This window comes from Balearica regulorum, chromosome 29, assembly GCF_011004875.1.
Source record: "Balearica regulorum gibbericeps isolate bBalReg1 chromosome 29, bBalReg1.pri, whole genome shotgun sequence".
Lineage (NCBI taxonomy): Eukaryota > Metazoa > Chordata > Aves > Gruiformes > Gruidae > Balearica > Balearica regulorum.
The window spans coordinates 1,720,248-1,739,984 of NC_046212.1; the positions used below are offsets into that span (position 1 = coordinate 1,720,248).

General features: G+C 70.5%; 4 protein-coding genes across 9 annotated transcripts; 2 read left to right on the top strand and 2 right to left on the bottom strand.

The window, feature by feature from the left end:
• Nucleotides 1-22: 22 nt before the first annotated feature.
• On the bottom strand, nt 23-2,634 carry DRC2 (dynein regulatory complex subunit 2). Its single transcript, XM_075737544.1, has 8 exons — nt 2,548-2,634; nt 2,154-2,293; nt 1,658-2,070; nt 1,392-1,530; nt 1,087-1,284; nt 793-1,011; nt 559-711; nt 23-425 (listed from the first exon to the last, which is right to left on the bottom strand). The coding sequence occupies exons 2-8, from the start codon at nt 2,286-2,288 to the stop codon at nt 102-104; spliced, it is 1,581 nt and encodes a 526-aa protein (XP_075593659.1). The 5' UTR covers nt 2,289-2,293; nt 2,548-2,634; the 3' UTR covers nt 23-101.
• Nucleotides 2,635-2,847: 213 nt separating this feature from the next.
• Nucleotides 2,848-5,492, top strand: RND1 (Rho family GTPase 1). The gene is made up of 5 exons (XM_075737555.1): nt 2,848-3,016; nt 3,094-3,181; nt 4,381-4,490; nt 4,579-4,713; nt 4,790-5,492. The coding sequence occupies exons 1-5, from the start codon at nt 2,897-2,899 to the stop codon at nt 5,033-5,035; spliced, it is 699 nt and encodes a 232-aa protein (XP_075593670.1). The 5' UTR covers nt 2,848-2,896; the 3' UTR covers nt 5,036-5,492.
• Nucleotides 5,493-5,843: 351 nt separating this feature from the next.
• LOC104642897 (putative ATP-dependent RNA helicase DDX23) lies at nt 5,844-11,277 on the top strand. Of its 2 annotated transcripts, none has more exons than XM_075737537.1 (17): nt 5,844-5,953; nt 6,528-6,733; nt 6,863-6,961; nt 7,130-7,226; nt 7,340-7,405; nt 7,572-7,710; nt 7,832-7,962; nt 8,042-8,154; nt 8,245-8,388; nt 8,580-8,805; nt 8,959-9,104; nt 9,196-9,373; nt 9,465-9,707; nt 9,875-10,026; nt 10,178-10,286; nt 10,399-10,573; nt 10,676-11,277. In XM_075737537.1, exons 2-17 carry the CDS (start codon nt 6,528-6,530, stop codon nt 10,897-10,899), a joined length of 2,448 nt encoding a protein of 815 aa, XP_075593652.1. In that variant the 5' UTR covers nt 5,844-5,953; the 3' UTR covers nt 10,900-11,277. The 2 variants fall into 2 exon arrangements, with proteins under 2 accessions (XP_075593652.1, XP_075593651.1); XM_075737536.1 differs by having other exon boundaries at nt 5,863-5,953; nt 7,829-7,962.
• Nucleotides 11,278-11,492: 215 nt separating this feature from the next.
• On the bottom strand, nt 11,493-19,643 carry CACNB3 (calcium voltage-gated channel auxiliary subunit beta 3). 5 transcript variants are annotated; one of them, XM_075737550.1, is made up of 14 exons: nt 19,626-19,643; nt 17,665-17,757; nt 14,860-14,982; nt 14,639-14,761; nt 14,444-14,559; nt 14,310-14,374; nt 14,199-14,218; nt 13,912-13,992; nt 13,651-13,709; nt 13,461-13,570; nt 13,223-13,374; nt 13,050-13,145; nt 12,815-12,964; nt 11,493-12,698 (listed from the first exon to the last, which is right to left on the bottom strand). In XM_075737550.1, exons 5-14 carry the CDS (start codon nt 14,470-14,472, stop codon nt 12,408-12,410), a joined length of 1,053 nt encoding a protein of 350 aa, XP_075593665.1. In that variant the 5' UTR covers nt 14,473-14,559; nt 14,639-14,761; nt 14,860-14,982; nt 17,665-17,757; nt 19,626-19,643; the 3' UTR covers nt 11,493-12,407. The 5 variants fall into 5 exon arrangements, with proteins under 5 accessions (XP_075593665.1, XP_075593660.1, XP_075593662.1 ...); XM_075737545.1 differs by lacking the exon at nt 19,626-19,643 and adding an exon at nt 17,902-18,180; XM_075737547.1 differs by lacking the exons at nt 17,665-17,757; nt 19,626-19,643 and adding an exon at nt 16,556-16,579.
• Between the last annotated feature and the right edge of the window lie 94 nt (nt 19,644-19,737).

A 19,737-nucleotide genomic window follows, 5' to 3' on the forward strand; every position in this document is an offset into this window, starting at 1 on the left:
AGAAATAAGACCTAGGAGCATGTTTTGGGGCAGTTTAGCTCTTTTATGGCACGTCCAGGCAGTCACAGTCTCTGCGATGTCCCCGGTTCACAGGGGGATTCTCAGCCAGTGCCGGCAGAGCAGGGGACAGGGTCCAGGAGGCTGTTGGGGCGTGCAGCACCCTGACGACCTTGTGTGCAGCCCCCCCCGGCACGGGACAACTCCCTGGGGACACAGCTCTTGTGCTTAATGGCCAGGAGGGGGTTGGGCTCCTCCAGCACCTCCTGGCTGACAGAGATCCCCGCCAGGTACTGCCTGAGTAGCTCCCGCAGGTGCCGGTTCCGCTGGCTCAGGGCCGCCCGCTCCCACTCCAGCGCCTGCTCCTCCAGCTTCACCTTGCTGAACCGCTGCCAGAAGCGTTCCAGCCCCACGTAGTCCCACATGGCCTGGGTAAGAGGCAGGGAGGAGGGCGGGGGGGGTCCTCAGCCTGCCCACACACCAGCCGGGCCATCCCCCAGGCCAGATCCCGTCCCTCGCTCCCCCAGGGAAGTGTCTGGGACCTTGGCGCTCCCTCCTCACCTGGGCCAGGGGCTCCACGGGCATCTCCTCGAGGACTTGCCGGGCCTCTCGCTGCTCCCCCTCCACCAGTGAGGAAGGGTAGAAGGGCAACACCTTCTCCTCCTCCGTCTCCAGCCTGCGGCACATCTCGGCCAACCGCAGGATGCGCTGGGCCTGGTGGGGGGGCGAGTGAGGGCAGGAGGGGACGGCAGCACCTCCCCAGCACCCCCCATGCCCGCAGGCTGCTGGCCTCACCTTCTCCACCACCCGCACCAGCGCCTTCAGGGCAGCACTGCTCTGCATGGTGAGCCTGGCCAGGCTGTCACGGGCCTTCGCCCTGGCCTGGTTCATGTCCCTCTTGAGCTCCTGGAGCTGCCTGAGGACCCTTTCCTTCTCCTCCCGTGCACGCCGGTTCTGCTGCTCACTCTCCCGGAGGTGAGCCGTGATCTGACCCTTGGTGGCTGCGACCGAGTCCTGGGGACAAGTGAAATGTGAGCAGCAGGACGAGGCGTCGCTGCTCTCAGGGCCGCCCCTGCGCCCTGCCACAACCTGGAGCTTTTGCAGCTTCTTCGCCTGCGTCTCTATCTCCCTGGAGCTCTTCTTGTCCTTCTGCTTCAGTGCCTCAAAAGCGATCTTCTGGTGCTCGGTGGCCTCCGTGTAGCTCTGCATGGCCCGCTGGAACTGCTCCCAGAGCGCCTCCGCCTTCCTGCCCAGCTGCATGCGGCTGTACTGCTTCTCCTGCAAGCTCTGGGGACAGACACGGGTGTGGGTGACCCACCGCCTCCCAAACCTCGCCATGTGCTCTGCTCGCAAGGACTAAGAGGCTCCTCGCCAGCTCCTCTCCCTGCCCATGCCTTGTTCTTGATGTCATCCCGGGTGCTCTGGAAATTCAGCATGGCCTCGTGGTCATTCTTGGTGTAGTTCTGCTCCGCAGCCAGCGCCACGTCCCGCAGGTAGCAGCTTTCTCGCTCGTGCTGCTCAAGGATGGTCCTCCTGGGAAAAACATGGGGGGGCTGTTCACAGAGGGAAGCCGCGGCGGTCCTGACTGGGCTGTGAGGAAGCTCAGCACCAGGACAGGATAGCCAGTGGGTGCCACTGCTGTCCCTCTCTCCCTCCTTACCTCTCAGCCTCAAACTCCGTCTTCAGGGCCTCCAGCTGGGCGCCGTACCCCTCCTCCAGGCAGGTCAGGCGGCAGCGCTGGAGCTGCAGCAGGCGGTCAATGTTGTGTAGGTGGCTGCGCAGGGCCTGGGCGTGCTGCTCTTCTGCCTCCTCCAGGTCCGTGGTCAAGGACTGCGGAGGTTGGGGGGGGGGGGGTGTCATGGGTGGGCCCTGGCGCCGTCCCCACCCTGCCAGCCCTGTGCTCGCCTCGATGACGCTGTCCTTGCAGTCCATCACCCGGGCGAAGGTCTGGCTGAGGATCTCGATGTCCTGGCGCAGCTCCTTGTCCTTGGTCTCCCGCAGAACTGCCCGCCACTGCGTGCTGAGCTTGTGGAGGTTCAAGGTGCTGCTGCGCTCCTCCTTGGCCAGCTTGTCCTGGGGGGGGGCCGGGAGGGGTGGGGAGGGGGTCCGGGGCTGGGCAGCACGTGGGGAAACACACTGCCAACCCCCCCACGCACCTTCAGGAATCGGGTGAGCATCTCCCCCTTTGTCTTGGCCGCCTCCTCCTCGGCCAGCGCTCGGCTCTGCAGCAGCAGGAGCCCATCCTCCCCTACAACGGGGGCTGCTGCCTGAAGACGACGCTTCCCCGGCATAGCGGCTGGGCCCGGGCACATGGGGTGAGGGGTGGGGGGGACGCCCGGGGTCCCGGCCGCAGCCCCTCCAGGGCCCCCCCGGGCCCCGTTCCCGCTGCCCACCCCCATCTCCTCCCGCAGGGGTCGGCCCAGGCCCCGTCCGCTTCGGGGTACCCCCCAGGCCCCATCGTTCCCGCCCCTCTCCGATCCTCCCCCAGCCCCTCGGTGCCCCCTCTCACACCAGGAGGATCCGCCCCCCCGCCCCCCCCAATCCCGGTACCGGTCGCGCCCTTCCAAGAAGCCCGGTCCAGCGGCCGGCGTCCCACCGGTGCCTAGCAACCGCCACTTCCGGTTTGGGGCGGGAGCGGGGCCCCACTTCCGTCCGCAGCCAGACAGGCGCCCCCTGGCCTGGAGGAGCGGCCTCGCACCCGAGAGGGCGGGCTCCGGCAGTCCCTCGCCTCTCCGCCATTGGCCGACGTGCCTCGAGCCGCCGCGGCGATTGGTGGGTGGGCGCTGCCGTGGGCGGGGCTCGGCGTCGGCGGGGTATATAAGGGCGCTGCGGCGGCGGGGCGCAGGGCCGGCGGGCGGGCGCCGGGCTGGGGGGTGTTGTCGGTCTCTGCGCCGCCGCGATGCGGGAGCGGAGGCCGGCACCGGCCGCTCCGGCCCGCTGCAAGCTGGTGCTGGTGGGCGACGTACAGTGCGGCAAGACGGCGATGCTGCAGGTGCTGGCCAAGGACTGCTACCCCGAGGTGAGCCGGCGCCGCCGAGACCGAGCACCGGGGACCGGCAGCGGGACCGGGCGCTGACGCTTTCGGTGCCGTTGCAGACGTACGTGCCCACCGTGTTTGAGAACTACACGGCGTGTCTGGCCAGCGAGGAGCAGCGGGTGGAGCTGAGCCTCTGGGACACCTCTGGTACCCGGGGGAGGGGGGAAGGGGCATGCACGGGGGTGGGGGGGCCCCTCCGGTACCGGCGGGTGCAGTGAGGCGGCGGCAGCCCTGGTCCCGGTGGCCGGGGGTGGAAGGGGGGGGGGGGCATTTGCTGGGAGAAGGTGGTTTGGGGTCTTGGGGGGGGCTGTTGGGGGAGCAGCTGCACCGGGGGTGGCAGACCCGGGGTTTGGGGGGCCCTGGGGGGTTGTGTCCCCTGCAGCGGGGTGTGTTGGGGTCCCTGCGGTGGGGGGTGGCTGCAGTGGGGACACCTGGGGGGGCTGGTTCAGGGTGGGGGGGTGGATCCCCGGGGCTGGGGGGCACCGGGTGGCCTGGCAGCCAGGGAGTCCCTGGGGACTGGCCCTGCAGGGAGGGCACAGACACAGGCTGGGGGGGACACACACAGGGCTGAGCCCCTTCCTGGGGGGTCCCCTGCACTGCTGGGAGCCCCTCCAGGTAGGGTACGGGGTGCTGGGGTCCCTGTGCCCTCCCTCCAGGGCTGCCTGTGAATGGGAGGGTAATGGGGCATCTGGGTACTGCCCCTCCCCGGGCACCCCCGAAGGGATGGGGGGCATGGTGGGAGGGCTGGGGCAGCCCTGCCTTGGTGCTGCAGTGTCCCCCCCTTTGGAGGGGGGGTCCCCACCACCGGCGGTCCCTGTGTTGCTATGGCGATGCGCTGGCGCAGCCTCTTTGCTATTCTGTGCACGGAGCGTCTGGGCTGCAAAACCCTTCCGAGGCCCTTTGGGGTCGGGGGTGGCAGTGGGAGGGCACCCTGGCCGCCCCCACACCCCGAGGGGCACCCCACTGTCACTGCACCCCCATGCACTGCCTCCCCCTGCAGTTTCCAGTGCGGTGCTGGTGGCCCCAGTTCCCCAAGGACCCTGTGGGGGTGGCAGCCCCCGCTGCATCCCGGCTGGCCCCCAACACCCCTGCCCTGACGGGGCTCCCCACCGTGGGGGGGGAGCGGCTGTTACATAAACACCGCGGGATCCATTTCCCTCCGCCCCGTTAGGGGCGTCGGGGATGTTAATGGGTTACGGGGAGTGGAGGTGGCGTTTTGGGGGACTCCAGATCTATGTGCCTCCCCCGGCAGATGAGGGGGGGCTTTTCCCTTTCACAAGCATCTTCTGCCTGGGCTGCTGAGTCCCTTGGGGGGTGCTGTGCAATGACACCCCCTTTTCTCCCAGGCTCACCCTACTATGACAATGTGCGTCCCCTCTGCTACAGCGACTCGGACGCCGTCCTGCTCTGCTTTGACATCAGCCGCCCCGAGACCCTGGACAGTGCAGCCAAGAAGGTGTGGGGGGGAACCCCCTCTGTGTGGGGGGGTATGTGGTTTGGGGTCCCCTCTCACTGACGGTGGCTCTGTGCCCCCCACCCCGCAGTGGAAGACGGAGATCATGGACTATTGCCCCAACACGCGGGTGCTGCTCATTGGCTGCAAGACGGACCTACGGACAGACCTGAGCACCCTGATGGAGCTCTCCCACCAGAAGCAGGCACCCATCTCCTATGAGCAGGTCTGGGGGGGGTGGGGGGATCTCATGAAGGGGGGGTTGGGGTGCTGCGCTGGCCTCACACGGCGTTGGGTTGTAGGGCTGTGCGGCGGCCAGGCAGCTGGGAGCAGAGAGCTACCTGGAGTGCTCGGCCTTCACCTCGGAGAAGAGCGTCCACAGCATCTTCCGGACCGTGTCCGGCATCTGCCTCAGCAAAAACCCCCTGCAGCCCCCCAAGAGCCCCCCCCGCAGCCTCTCCAAGAGACTCCTGCACCTGCCCAGCCGCTCTGAGCTCATCTCCTCCGCCTTCAAGAAGGAAAAAGCAAAAAGCTGCTCTGTCATGTGAAGGGGGGGGGGGGTGGGGGGGCATAAATGCCCCCTCCCTCGAAGCCCCCCAGCCTTCCTGAATCCCCAGGATAGGGTGGGGGGCTGGACAGGGCCGCAGAGCCCCCTGCAAGGAGGATGGGGTGCCTGCTGCCCTCCCATCACGAGCTTCCCCTGCCAGCCCCCATGCTGGGGGGCAGCCCCTGTGGAGCTGCCATGGGTGGGGGTCGGGGGGGAGCCCAGGGAGGGTGATGACAGCTGCTTCCCAGCCCCCCAACCCTGGGGAGGGCTCATCCATGGACTCATTCTGTTCCCCCAGCGCTGCCCCATCCCTCATCTGCTGCTTGGCCCTGGGGACCCCAGCGGGGAGGGGGGGGTTTATGGACTGTCTGGGGTGGGGTGTGTGTCTCTGTTCCATGGTCAGTGTTATTAAAAAGCTTATTTATTATCGGAAATATAAAACCCACCCATGTGCAGCAGGTGCCTGGTTCTGTCTTGGGGGGGGTGGGGTGTGTTGGGGTTCACCCTGGGGCAAAGTCCCTCTTGTGGCACTGGTGCCAGCAGGGAGGGGTGACAGTGATGGCCGCCTGTGCTGTCACCCATGGGTGGGGGCAGTCCTCGTGCTCTTAGGTGCTCGCCCCCCCCCCCCCCCCAACTTGGGAATGCGGGGTGCCATGGGGGTGCGCAGGGCCGTGGGCACATTGACACGGGGGGGGGGGGTCATTGCAGGGGTTTGGGGGTGCGCGGGGTCAGGGGCGCTGCGCGGCGGAGGGACCCGCGGGGCGCGGCTGTACTGCGGCCCGCGGCAGGCGCGGGGGCTGTCGGGAGTTGTAGTCCCGGCGCGGAGGTCGCCTCGCCTTCCCGGCGTGCCCCGCGGCGCCCGGGGAACATGGCGGCGGCTGCGGGGCGACGCTGAGGCCTGGGCCTGCGGGCGGCGGCGGTGAGTGCGGGCCGGGGCACGCCGGGCGCCTGCGGCCGCTGGGCTTTCCCGCAGGAAGGTCCCGGGGACCCCTGAGGGGCTGGAGGGCTCTACCGCGTCACCGGGCTGCACCCCAGCACCGGGAACCCAGGGCAGGGCCTGGATCCCTCCGGGTCCCTCAGTCCTCCCCGCTCGCTCCCTCCTGGGCTGCCTCTGCTCCCTGCCCGGGTCCCCCAGCCCTCTCTGCTCCCTCCCGGGGTCCCCCTGCTCCCTCCTGGGCTGCCTCTGCTCCCTCCCCGGGTCCCCCAGCCCTCCCTGCTCCCTCCCCGGGTCCCCCTGCTTCCTCCTGGGCTGCCTCTGCTCCCTCCCCGGGTCCCCCAGCCCTCCCTGCTCCCTCCCCGGGTCCCCCTGCTTCCTCCTGGGCTGCCTCTGCTCCCTCCCCGGGTCCCCCAGCCCTCCCTGCTCCCTCCCGGGGTCCCCCTGCGCCCTCCCTCCCCAGGCCCCCTGCACCACCACCCCGGGTCCCCCAGCCTTTTCCACTCCCTCCCGTGGTCCTCCTCCCATCCCCTGCTCAGTCTGACCCTCTCCCCTGCAGATGGCTGGAGAACTGGCAGACAAGAAGGACCGGGATGCGTCCCCTGCCAAGGAGGAGAGGAAGCGCTCCCGCACCCCAGACAGGGACCGGGATCGGGACCGGGACCGGAAAGTTTCCCCCTCCAAGGACAGGAAGCGTCACCGGTCCCGGGACAGGAGACGAGGCAGCCGGTCACGATCCCGCTCCCGGTCCAAGTCAACAGAGAGGTGAGGGGTGTTTCAGGGGACTCCCCAGCTTTTTAGGGAAGAGCTCTCCTGCTCTCATGTGTCCGCAATGGTCCCACAAGGGTGTGGGTGGTTGGGCTGGGGCCGCACCATGACTGTCCCACTCTGCAGGGACCGTCGGCACAAAGAGCGCGACCGGGACCGGAACAAGAAGGACCGGGACCGGGAGAAGGATGGGCACCGGCGGGACAAGGACAGGAAGCGATCAAGGTGAGCCCCCTCTCTTTTTGGGGTGTCCCCGCTCTCACGTAAGCGCCCTGGGGCTGTTCCCAATGGGAAGCGTTATCCTGGGTGAGAGCAGGATTCCCATGGCCAGCGGGGGTGGGGTAACCCAGGAGCTCTGTTCGATGCCTGATTCCTCTTTGTTTTGCTGGGAAGTTTGTCCCCGAGCAGGGGGAAGGACTCAAAGTCCCGGAAGGAGCGGGACTTACGGAAAGCAGAGGAAGAGGAAGAGAATGCCCTGAAGAAGGAGAAGGTGAGGAGGGGGCAGAGGGGGCTTGGCTGGGTAATGGCTGCCCGGGGATATCGCTCTGGTGAGATAAAGGGTCCCCGTTGGGGGCTGCTAACAGTCTGGCCCCGCATTCACAGGCCCAACCGCTGTCCTTGGAGGAGCTGCTGGCGAAGAAGAAGGCTGAAGAGGAGGCAGAAGCCAAGGTAGGAGCGGGAGCCTCCTCCCCGCATCGGGGCTCTCTCGTACCCTGACCGCAGTAGCTGCGACGGGATGGATGTGTGTGTGGGGGAGTGTCTTCTCCTCGGGCAGTCCCAGCAGTGAGGGGGTCGTGGCCAGGCCCAGTGTGAGCCTCCCCCTCTCCTGTCCCAGCCCAAGTTCCTGTCCAAGGCCGAGCGGGAGGCCGAGGCTTTGCGACGGCGGCAGCAGGAGGTGGAGGAGCGGCAGCGGCTGCTGGAGGAGGAGAGGAAGAAGAGGAAGCAGTTCCAGGAGATGGGGAGGAAGATGCTGGGTAAGGTGGCATCCCCACCATGGTCTGCCTGGCTGTGAGGGGCTGGGGCAGGATCCCCTGGAGCCCCCCAGCCCTAGGGGTGTGTGCTTGGCTCCGAGACCCTTTCCCTGCTCCCCAGAAGACCCCCAGGAGCGTGAGCGCAGGGAGCGCCGCGAGCGCATGGAGCGGGAGACCAATGGCACAGAGGATGAGGAGGGCAGGCAGAAGATCCGGGAGGAGAAAGACAAGAGCAAAGAGCTCCACGCCATTAAGGTAGCGCTGGGGGCTGGGCTGGGGTGGTGGGGGGCCAGGGGGCCGGGTTCCCTCCTCACCGATCCTCTCCCGCTCGCAGGAGCGTTACCTAGGAGGAGTGAAGAAGCGGAGACGCACGCGGCACCTGAATGACCGCAAGTTCGTCTTCGAGTGGGACGCGTCAGAAGACACTTCCATTGATTACAACCCCCTGTGAGTGGTGGGGTGCCCCTGGGGCGGGGGGTGCCCCCAGGGGTGTGGGGCAGCCCCAGCTCTGCCCCTGACAGTCCCGTCCCGCTCTAGGTACAAGGAACGGCACCAAGTGCAGCTGCTGGGCCGGGGCTTCATCGCAGGGATCGACCTGAAGCAGCAGAAACGGGAACAGTCACGCTTCTACGGGGACCTGATGGAGAAGAGGCGGACGCTGGAGGAGAAGGAACAGGAGGAGTGAGCACACTTGGGGGGAGCTGGGAGGGCGCCGAGGGGTGTCCGGGGTCCTGGCTGGCTCCGCTTGGCCAGGGTGCAGAGCTCGGGGGCGGCTCTGGGCTGCAGCGTGTTCTTCAGGTGGGTGGTGGGATGATTCCAGCCTCCCCAGAGGCACAGGGTGAACCCTGGCCCCTGCCTCGCCCCCCACCCAGGGCTCGTCTGCGGAAGCTGCGGAAGAAGGAGGCCAAGCAGCGCTGGGACGACCGGCACTGGTCCCAGAAGAAGTTGGATGAGATGACGGACAGGGACTGGCGTATCTTCCGTGAGGACTACAGCATCACCACCAAGGGGGGCAAGATCCCCAACCCCATCCGCTCCTGGAAGGACTCCTCCCTGCCCCCTCACATCCTGGAGGTCATCGACAAGTGCGGCTACAAGGTGGGCACGGGAAGGAGGGGCCGCTGCCAGCGGGCCACGGCAGCCCTCGGGGAAGCTGGGTGGAGGGGAAAAGAGGAGCTGGCTCTTGGGGCCAATTCTCTGGGGGCCGAGGAGGGGACGTTCTGCTCCTAAATCTGCCACTCCCCTTGCCAGGAGCCCACCCCCATCCAGCGCCAGGCGATTCCCATCGGCCTGCAGAACCGTGACATCATCGGCGTGGCCGAGACCGGCAGCGGCAAAACTGCAGCTTTCCTCATCCCGCTGCTGGTGTGGATCACCACCCTGCCCAAGATCGATCGGTGGGTGGGACGGCGCGGGGTGGGACGGGGCAGGGTGGGGGCATGGCACAGCGTGGTACGGGTGACGTGGCTGCGTCCTGCCATACCGCAGGATTGAGGAGTCGGACCAGGGTCCCTATGCCATCATCCTGGCCCCTACCCGAGAGCTGGCCCAGCAGATTGAGGAGGAAACCATCAAGTTTGGGAAACCTCTGGGCATCCGCACGGTGGCTGTGATCGGAGGCATCTCCCGCGAGGACCAAGGTTTCCGCCTTCGCATGGGCTGCGAGGTGAGTGTCAGCCCCTGGGGAGGGCGGTGGGGCAACCCGGGGGGTGCAGCTTAGCCCCAGGCTGCGGACACCAACCCTCCCGATCCCCCAGATCGTCATCGCCACGCCAGGGCGTCTCATCGACGTGCTGGAGAACCGGTACCTGGTGTTGAGCCGCTGCACTTACGTGGTGCTGGACGAGGCGGATCGCATGATTGACATGGGCTTCGAGCCCGATGTGCAGAAGATCCTGGAGCACATGCCCGTCACCAACCAAAAACCCGACACCGACGAGGCTGAGGACCCAGAGAAGATGTTGGCCAATTTTGAGTCAGGGAAACACAAGTACAGGCAGGTGGGTCCAGGCAGGAGACCAGGGTGGCAGCGTGGGCGCTCCCGCAGGGCTGAGCCCCGACCGCGGGGTGGAGGGGACAACCTGAGGCTTTGGAGAACGGGCCCAGGGAGTGGCAGCCACGTTCCTGCCCCGCAGGGGATGTTACTCACCACCCCGTTCTCTCACAGACCGTCATGTTCACGGCCACCATGCCACCAGCGGTGGAGCGCCTGGCCCGCAGCTACCTCCGTCGTCCGGCTGTGGTCTACATTGGCTCTGCTGGCAAACCCCACGAGCGTGTGGAGCAGAAGGTCTTCCTCATGTCGGAGTCGGAGAAGAGGTGCAGAGGGGGCCACTGGGGTGGGGAGGACGGGTCCTGGGGGCGGGTCTGGGGTGGGTGAGAGAGCTCTGGGAGGGGGACCCTGGAGAGCAGAGGGGCTCCTGTGGGGCACCTCTGCTTCCCCTTGCCCAACTGTCCTCTTCCCCGACAGGAAGAAGCTGTTAGCTATCCTGGAACAGGGCTTCGACCCACCCATCATCATCTTTGTCAACCAGAAGAAGGGCTGCGATGTGCTGGCCAAGTCCCTGGAGAAGATGGGGGTGAGTCTTCAGCTGTGGCGGGTGGGGGGGGTCATCCCAAGCCCCTGTGCACCTCCATCCCCGCATGGGGACCCCGCCGGCCCCCAGCTAACGCCCCCTCCTCCTCCCGCAGTACAACGCCTGCACCCTGCACGGTGGCAAGGGCCAGGAGCAGCGAGAGTTCGCCCTCTCCAACCTGAAGGCCGGGGCCAAGGACATCTTGGTGGCCACGGACGTGGCCGGCCGCGGTATTGACATCCACGACGTCTCCATGGTCGTTAACTACGACATGGCCAAGAACATCGAGGGTGAGTCGGGGTCGGCCGGGGGGCTGCCGGCTGCGGCGGGGGCTGCCTGGCCCTGGCGCTGCCCGTGCCGAGGCCCCGCCTGACCCCATCGTCCCCCTGCAGATTACATCCACCGCATCGGGCGGACGGGCCGAGCGGGGAAGAGCGGCGTAGCCATCACCTTCCTCACCAAGGAGGACTCCACCGTCTTCTACGACCTGAAGCAGGCCATCCTGGAGAGCCCCGTGTCCTCCTGCCCGCCCGAGCTGGCCAACCACCCCGACGCGCAGCACAAGCCCGGCACCATCCTCACCAAGAAGCGGCGGGAGGAAACCATCTTCGCCTGAGTCCCCGGGGCTGGTGTCCCCCTCTCGGTCACCCCTTTGGGGACAACGGGACCGGCGGGGCCAGGGGCTGCCAGGACTTTTCTGGCCACTCTTTTCGCAGACCAGGACTGCTGACAGCAGAGACTGGGGCCGGGACTGTCCCCAAACGTCCCCCGTTCCCCCCGTCCCCCTCCCCGCCTTCCCCAGGGCCCGGTGGAGCTGCTGGAGGCTGTTTGGGGGCAGATTCCTCCCTGCTGCCGGGGCAGGGCTGGCGCTGGGCTTTGCGTGCCGGTCCTTGGGCAGGGCTGTCCCAGGAGCCATCTTCACTTCATCCCTTTTTTTTTTTTTTTTAGCTGAACCTCCGGGCTGCAGGAATAAACCCGCAGCTGCGTTTCTGGACATCGCCTTCTCGTGCTCTCCCTTCCTGCGGTGCTGCCAGCCCCTGGGTGCCATACCCCAGCACCCTCCAGTGTTCCCAGAGGGGCTGGGAGCCAGCAGGGCCCCTAAGGAGAGCGCTTTTGGGTGCTCAGCACCCAGCAGCACTAGGCCCTTTCGTCCTCCCCACAGCCGTGGTGTCCCGTGTCCCCCTCCCCAAAGACACAGACGCCAGCGCCTCCGAGCACTCTTGTGTTTCTGAAACCGGTTACAGGGAAATCGGTGCTTTCTACAAAAGAAATTATAACAAATCTGTGGCCCCCACCCGTCGCCCCCCCGCCGGCTCGGGCCAGCTCCCTGCGAAGGGCCCCGGGGGGGGCTCGGCCCAGCGCCGGGACCTTCTGCCGAGCAGCGCCAAGGGTGGTGGGCGCCGTATTTACAGGACTGTGCGGTGACGTGCGGTGGCGGCTATGCGGGGAGGGGGGTGACGGGGACAGGGCAGTGAGTGCAGGCGTGGAGTGGCCTCCCCCCCCCGGGCTGTGCGGGGTCCGGCCACCCCCTTCTGTCCCCCGTCCCCGGGGCAGGAAGCGGTTTGGCTGCGGTGACCAGGGCAAGGAGAAATTGGTGCAGAGCGAAGCGACTGGTGCGGCCCCCTCCGCCCGGGGGTCCCATGCAGGGGCAGGGGAGGGGGCAGGCCAAGCCCCAGGGGGGAGGCAGCACCTTCCCCTTCTTCCTCGGGGCTGCACGGGATGGGGGACGCTGTGTGTGGCTGCGTCCCCCTCCCCGGTACTCGTCCCACGGGTCTTTCGGGGGGAGGCACCCTCCATCTGTGGTGGCTGTCCTGCGGGGAATGAGACAGCCTGCGATGCGGGGGCCAGGCAGGGAAACTGAGGCAGGGAGAAGGCATGTGGCTGCCCCCAGGTCCCCAGGAGCTGGGGGGGGTGTCCTGGGGCGTCCTGGCCGCCAGCCCCCCCCTGTGCTTATGGCTGAAGACGTGCCCGGGGGCCGGGCGCGAGGAAGCTGCCGGTGCGGAGGAGTTCCCCGAGAGAGGGAGATTGTCTGAGCAACCCTGGCACAGGGCTGGGGCGAGGCGGGGAGCGCCCAGGGTGGGGGGGCCGATTCCCAGCCGTGCCCCCCCCACCACCACCACCCCCCTAATAGCTGTCCTTGGCCCAGGGCCGGCTGCGCTGCCAGTTCCTGTCGTGGTTGCGCTCGGTTTGGCGATCCGGCGTGCCGGGGCCCTGCAGCCCACTATTGTGGTGCCGGTGGGGCTGGTAGAGGTCGGGGTAGGGGTCTGCGTATTCCTCCTCCTCCAGGTGCCGGGAGCTGCGCTGGGATGCGGCCCCCCAGGGCTGCGGCGAGGTCTCCCCCGCCTCGTCCGACGGCATCAGGCTGTCGTGCTCCAGCGGCGAGTGCTCCCCCCGCTCCCCCAGCAGCTGCTGGCTCTGCGGGTAGGGACAGGGCTGTGGGGATGGCGCGGGGGGCTGCCTCTTCCCCAGCCCGTGCACCCCTGTGCCCGCTGCCCGCAGGAATGGGGGGCTCTGGGGGGGGGGGGGGGTACCTGCAGGCCCGGGAGGCCGGTGGGCGAGGGCACAGCGTGGGGGGCATGCGGCGGGTGGTGTGTGGCACGCCAGTACACCTCCAGGTACTCGGCCAGGTGCTCGCAGGCATCCTCTAGCTGGTTCTCATCCAGGATCACATCAAAGAGCTCCTGCGGTGGGTGAGAGGGGTCGGGGTGGTTTGGGGACACACACCCCCCCCCGGGCACCCCTAGGGCAGAGGGAACGCCGGCTCACCGGGGGACACTGCACCAGCTTGTCGGCCGCCATCATCTGCACGTTGAGGTGCTTCACCTGGGACTTGCCACGAGACTTGATGAGCCGCTGCAGGACCTGGGGAGGAGGAGGAGGAGGGTGATGGTGCTGCGGGGGGCAGCTGAGGCCCCCCCAGAGCCACAGTCACCCCTCACCTTGGGCGAAGACACCTTGACGTAGACAATGATGGGTGCCAGAGAGGTCTTGGCCAGCTGGGCTGGGTGGTTGATGGTGTCGGCGTCCAGCACCACCAGCTGCAGGGACTTGGCCAGCTCAAAGATGCGCTCGATCTCGCTCTGCACCTCGGCTGGGACACACACACGGGGGTGGGGGTCAGGCCAGGCTGGCCCTGAGGGGGGGTCCCTGCACCCTGGGGTGAGCCCAGCCCCTCACCAATGCTGGAGCGGGTGGTGGAGCGCTCCAGGATGGCCTGCTTGCCCAGGTTGTTGAGGATGGAGCGCTTGGCCAGGGAGAGGTCAGCTGTGATGTGGGTGATGGAGATCCTGGGGGGCAGAGGGACGGCCGTGGGGACCTGGGTACCCCCCTGGGCCATGGTGGGAGGGGGTCTTGGGGGGGGTCTCACCTGCCGTCGAATCTGTGCTTGAGAAAGTCGAAAAGGGCTTTCTGCATCATGTCAGTGACCTGCCGGTGGGGCCGCCGGCCCGGTGAGCCGGTGGTGAGGCAGCAGCAGATGGCACCGGCAGGGAGGTGGCAGCCACCCGGCGCCCTGCCAGCAGCCCTCGGCCCCGCCATCTGCCCGTCACCGCGACAGGCAGGGAGGGGGCGAGGGGTGCAGGCCACCACCCTGATGGCACAACGGCCCCGCCCCGCAGCCCCCCCATACCTCATATCCCTTCAGCGAGGGCCCCACCAGCACCACGGGCCGCATGGAGGGGACCACGTCGTAGGGCGGGATGTGCTGTGTCTGTGGGAGGACACGGGGATGCGTCAGCGCCCCGTGCTCCCTCCAGGAGAAAGGGGTCAATGAGCCTATTCCAGAGAACCCCAGCATCCTGGAGCCCCCCCAGCCCCATAACTGGGGACAGAGTGGGGGGCTCTGCCCTCACCCTCTCCATCCCAGAGGCCCTGCCTGGAGCCCCCTCCCCATCTCCCCCTGCCCTTTGGACTCACCTGCTTCTGCTTCTGCTTGGCTTGGGGAGAGAAGAAACAGAGGTTGGTGACAGCAAAGGGGGGGCCCCCCTGGGACCCCCCTGGACCCTCCGGGCCAGGACCTGCCCTTACCTAAGGAGGGGGGAGGCGATCGCCGGTTCCCGCTGTCGCCAAGGCCTGAGGCGTTGCCAGCTCTCCTGGGGGAGGAGGGGGGTGAGAGAGGATTGGGGGGTTGGGGGGGGGCCCGGGGGGGGTCCGGTTCCTACCTGGCTTTCTGCTCCTGCTTGAGCCTCATGGCTTCCAGGCGCTGGGGGCTGGGGATGAAGGCGATGTCCCCCCCCTCCTTCACTAGGCGCCCAATCCACCAGTCATTGCTGTATTTCTGGGTGAGGGCAGGGCAGGGGTGAGGCCGGGGAGGGGGTCCCTGACCCATGACCCCCCACCCCAGCACCCCAACTCACCTCCTTGATATGCAGGAAATCTTTGGCTTCGAAGTTGATGGCAGCTCCCTGCACCGGGCACTCCTCGTCCAGCGCCCCGCAGTAGCTGACATTGGTGCGCACAGCGAAGGCGACCGGCTTGTGCTGGGGATGGGGGGGGGGGGTCAGCACCCCTGGGCCCCGCCAGCCCCCCCACACCCCCAGGGTTGTGCCCTGGGTGTCCTCCCCGCCCTCCCCGGTACCTTGGCCCTCTCGAGCTGCTGCTGGGCCTGGCTCTCCACCTCGCGCCGGGCGCCCTCGCGGTCCTCGTCCAGGGACACGTCGGAGTCCAGGGACGGGCGGCTGGTGTAGGAGTCCGCCGAGCCCTGGGGGGACGGGGATGAGTGCCGGGGGGGGCTGCGGGGACACCCCTAAAGGGGGACCATGCCCCGAGGCAGTGCCAGCCCGGGGAGGGGACCCTGTTGACCCCAGCCCCTTCTGGCTTTTGGGGGTCCTTGGTGGCATTGCCCAGCAGGGCTGTCCTGGGGTGCAGCCCCAGCGTCCTGGGGGGAGCCGTGGGGGAAGACCCCCCCGCAGCCCCGAGGAGGGCCAGGCTGGGGGCAGGGGTCCCCGTCCCCTGGGGATGTGGGCCTGCCAACAGCTGCCCCCCACCCTGGGGTGCCCAGCAGGTGCTCGGCGCAGCCCCCCCGGCTCCCCCCCACCCCGCCGGTAATTACCCATCTCCTGCTGCGCCCGGAACAGGCGCAGAAGCTGCGGTGAAATATTTATAGGTCCCTGGATGTAGCTGAGCCCCCCCCCCCCGCCCCGAGGCCCCCGGGCCCTGCCGGGCTGAGCTCAGCGCCGCTGCCCAGCACCAGCCCCACCGCACCGGAGCCTCCCACCCTGCGCAGCCCACAGCGCGGGGGGGGCCGGCGCCCCCCCACCCCAACGCAGGCAATATGGTTTCCCAGCAGGGCCCCACCAACATGGCCTCCCCAGCACGGCCCCCCCCCGAATTCTCACCGCCCCCCCCCCGCATCCCCAGCACGGCCCCCCAGTGCAGAATCTCCAGCGCCCCTCCCCAAGCACGACCCCCCCCCCCATCCAGCCCCCGGCCCGGAGCATCGACTGCCGCGGGGTCCCCGGCCATGGGGGTCGGTGTGTGTCCCCCCCCCGCCCGGTTCCGGTCCGGGGGCCCGGCGGCACCTGCCGGGGAAGGGCGAGACCAGCGGCGGCGGGGAACAAAGGGCCGGGGGGCGACACAGCCCCCCCGCACCGGGCACGGCCACCCTGTGTCGCCCCCCCCCCCACCGGGCACAGTCCCCCGGGGCGCACCCACCCCCCCACTCCCCCGATCGCGGCCCCCCCCCCCTCCGGTACCGGGGCCGGTACCTCGTTGAGCAGGAAGGTAGCGCTGGAGTCAGAAAACGACATAGACGGGGCGAGCCGAGCCGAGCCGCCCGCGCCCCCCCCCGCCCGGCTCCGGCACCGGCACCGGCACCGGCACGGCTCCGGTTCCGGCTGCGGCTCGGGCTCCGGCTGGCCCTGCCCGCTCCGCCGCGCCGCCGCCGCCCCTCCCCGCCCCTCCCCGCCCCCGCCTCCCGCCGCCCCCCCGGGGCGCACGGAGCCGCCCCCGCCGGCTCAGCCTTGGGGGGGAGGGCCTGGGGGTCGCGGTTCCCCCTTCCCGGGGCTGGCGGGGGGGCTCCGGCCCCTGTCCGGTGGGACCCCCGGGGGGCTGCACTGGCAGCCGCGGGTCTCGAGCGGCTCCGGTGCGATGCACCGGGACGGGGCCCCGGGGCAGCTCCCGGGGGAGGGGGGGGGGGGGGGGGTAGTTTGCAAAGAGGGCAGCTCCCGGCGCGGGGGCGGGGGGGTCCTGGGGCGGCGGCGGAGGGACCGTGCGGCCCCTCGCAGCCCGCGACCGGGGGTCCCGAGGCGGCGACGGGGGATCCCCGTGGGTACCTCCATGCTCCGGTGCGGCGGCCCCCGTCCTGCCCCGAGCCGGTAGCAGCCCCGTCTGCAGGGCGAGCCCTGCGGCGGGGCCGGAGCCGCTCCCGCCCCCCCGCCGCGCCCCCCCCCCCCCCGCCCCCTAGGAGGGGGGCAGCGGCGGGCCTCGGGGGACCGGCCCGGCCCGCCCCGTTACCGCGCAGCTGGACGGGCACCAGCGAGACCGGCCCGGGACAGCTCGGCCCGGCCCGGGGGCCGCGGGGCAGCGCTCGGCGGGGCGGGGGCTCAGGGCAGCGGCGGGACCGGCTCCGAGCACCGGGCACCGGGCACCGGGCACCGGGCGTCGGTCCCGGTACCGGACAGCGCGGCGGGGCCGGGCCGGGCCCTCTCCGAGGTGCTGAAGGGGCCGCGCCGCGTGCGGAGCCGGGGCGGGGGGTCCCCGGGGGTCCCGGGGGGGTAGGTGCTACCCTGGGAAGGAAACGGGATGCTCGGGCCGCTCTGCGCCCCCCGGAGCCGCCCCTACCGGAGCCCCCCGCCCTCCCCGGGGCCGCCCCGGTACCCGCTTCCCCCGCCGGCGGCTGGGCCGGGGATCGCCGCTTGGGCCGGGAAGAACCGGAGCAGGCAGGTGGGGGGCGGCGGGGGAATCCGTGTCCCCTCCCCGGGCAGCGCGGAGTGGCGGCCCGGTGCCGGCTGATGGACCGGGCGGGACGGTATACCGACACCCCCCCCCGCCCCGTTCCCCCTCCAGTGCCTCAGTTTCCCCGGGGCCGCCCGCCGGCCCCCGGCCCCCCCCCCCCCCGCGCCGCAGTGCCGGTACCCGGCGCCCGGCCCGGCCCTGACGCAGCACTCGCTATTTTTAGCCGCGGGGAGCGGCTGCTGCGATGCCACCGGCGCCCGGTGCCGGCGCCCGGCCCCGGTCCCGGGGGGAGCGGTGGGGCGGGGGCGGCCGTCCGGTTCTCCCCGGTGCGGGGGTTGGGGCGGGGGAGCTCGGCCGCTCCCCCCCCCCCCGGTCCGTGCCTTAATGCGGAGCCGCAGCGTCGCCACCTCCGGGAGCGAGCCGCGGCGGGGGGGCCGGGGCTGCCCCGCCCCGGTGCCGGTGCCGGTGCCGGTGCCGGCCCGCTCACCTGCCTGCGGAGGATGCTGGAGGTGGTGTCGGACGAGGTGCTGCCGTCCGAGCGCTTGAAGCGGCTCTTGCGCTTCGGGAGCCTCCGGGGACTCTGCGGGGGGGGGGGAGCGGCGGGGGCGGCCGGTGAGCACCGGGCGGCACCGAGCGGCGCGGCCCCTCCGCTGCGCTGCGGCGGGCGGAACCGAACCGGGCCGCACCGGGCCCGTGGCGGCGGGGAGGGCTCCGGTCCGCTCACCTGGAAGGAGCCGGGAGCGGCGGGCTGCGCGGGGGCGGACATGCCCGGCGGCACCCACCGGAGCCCCCGGGATCCCGGCGGGGCCGCCCCGCACCGGACCGCGGCGCTCCGCCGGGAAGGGCCGCGCCGCCGCCGCTGCCACTGCCGCGCTCCGCATCACACGGGGCCGCCGGGGCGTCCCGGCCGTCCCCGCCCCCGCCTGCCCGCCCCCGCGCCCATCCCCGTGGCGTCCGGCCCGCGCCCCCGCAGCTGGGCAGCCGCCGGTGGGCCCCGGGGATAGACCCTGCCCGCAACCCGCGGTGTTGCCGGGACCGTCCGGGGCCGTGCCCACGCGTGCCCGGGGCTGCGAGAGCCCTGCCGCCCGCATCCCACCGGGACGTGTCCCGGGGCGGCCGTGGCCCACCCCCCCCCCACACCCCGGGGGTATCTCCCCCCATATACCCCCGCGTGGGGGTGGGGGGGGAACGGGAGTGACACGGGGGGCATCCCACCCGCACACTCGCCCCACGCCCCGTGTCCCCGTCGTGCCCACGGGGGCGGCCGGATCCGGCCCGGCGCCGCGGTGCTGCAGCATCACTGCACCGCCGGGCCGGGCGGTGGGCGGGGGCTGCGGCGGCCCCGGGGACAGCGGCGGCGGCGTGGCCGGGCCCCGGGCCGGGGCCCACGGCAGGGCCAGGGTCCGGTCTAACGTGGAAGGGTCCGGCCCGGAGCGCTCCTGCACGGCCAAGGTGTCCGCGGCAGGGCCAGGGGCCCGGGCAGCCCCGGTGAGGGTGTGCGGGGACCCCCACGCGTGTCCCCCGAGGTGCCCCCGACCAGTCCCCCGCGCCGGGCTCCGGTGCTCCCCCCCCCGCGGCGAGACTTCCGCGTGGGACCTCGGGGACACGGGCCCGGCGGCGGCGGCTAATTAATGATTAATCTGCGCTCCCCGGGGCCCGGCGCTGCTGGGGGGGGGGGGGCAGGGAGGGCCCGGCCGCCGGCGGGGGGGTGCCAGGGCCTGACCCACGCACACCCGTGGGGCCCGGGCGTGGGGGGCCATGCGGGGACCCCAGGGAGGGGGTGCCCTGCGCCCGCGTGGGCACGGAGTGTGCGTGCCAAAAGGGGGGGTGTGCGTACAAGGACGTGTGTGTGCAAGGGGGGGGTGTGTGTGCAATGGTGCGTGTCCAGAAGTGTGTGTGCAAAACGTGTGTGTGTGCGTGTGTGTGTGCAAGGGGGGTATGTGCATGCGTGTGCATGCCAGGGGGGTGTAGCTGTGCGTGCAGGGGGATGCGTGTGCGTGTGCGCACACACACACAAAGGGGGGTGTATGCGTGTGCGTGCAACAGGGCTGCAGGTGTGTGCAGGGGTGTGCATGTGTGTGCGTGTGCAAGGAGACGCGTGGGTATGAGGGCAGGGTGGGTGTGCAATGGGGGGCACTCGGTGTGCGTGCAGGGCTGTGCGTGCAAGGGTCACACTCAAGGGGGGGGTGTGTGTGCGCAGACAAAGGGGTGCACGGGGGGTGCGTGGGTGGGGGGTGCGTGTGTGTGCACGCGCGGGGGGCCCGGCTGCGCGTGTCCCCGTTGTCCCCGCCATGTCGGTGCAGCGCGGCGGTGCGTGTGTGCGTGTGCGTGTGTGTGTGTGTGTGCGTGTGTGTGCGCAGCCCCGGGGGTGCCGGTCCGCCCGTGCCCGCGCGCGCGCCCGCCGCCCCCGCGCGCCGCCCGCGCCTCCCCCGCCGCACCGGGCCGTACCGGGCCGTACCGGGCCGCCGCCGCCGCCGCTGCGCCTTTAAGGCCGCCGGCCGGGAGCGCCCGGGAGCGGATCCGGGCGGGGGGGGGGGGGGGGGCGGGCACCGGCCGGGGC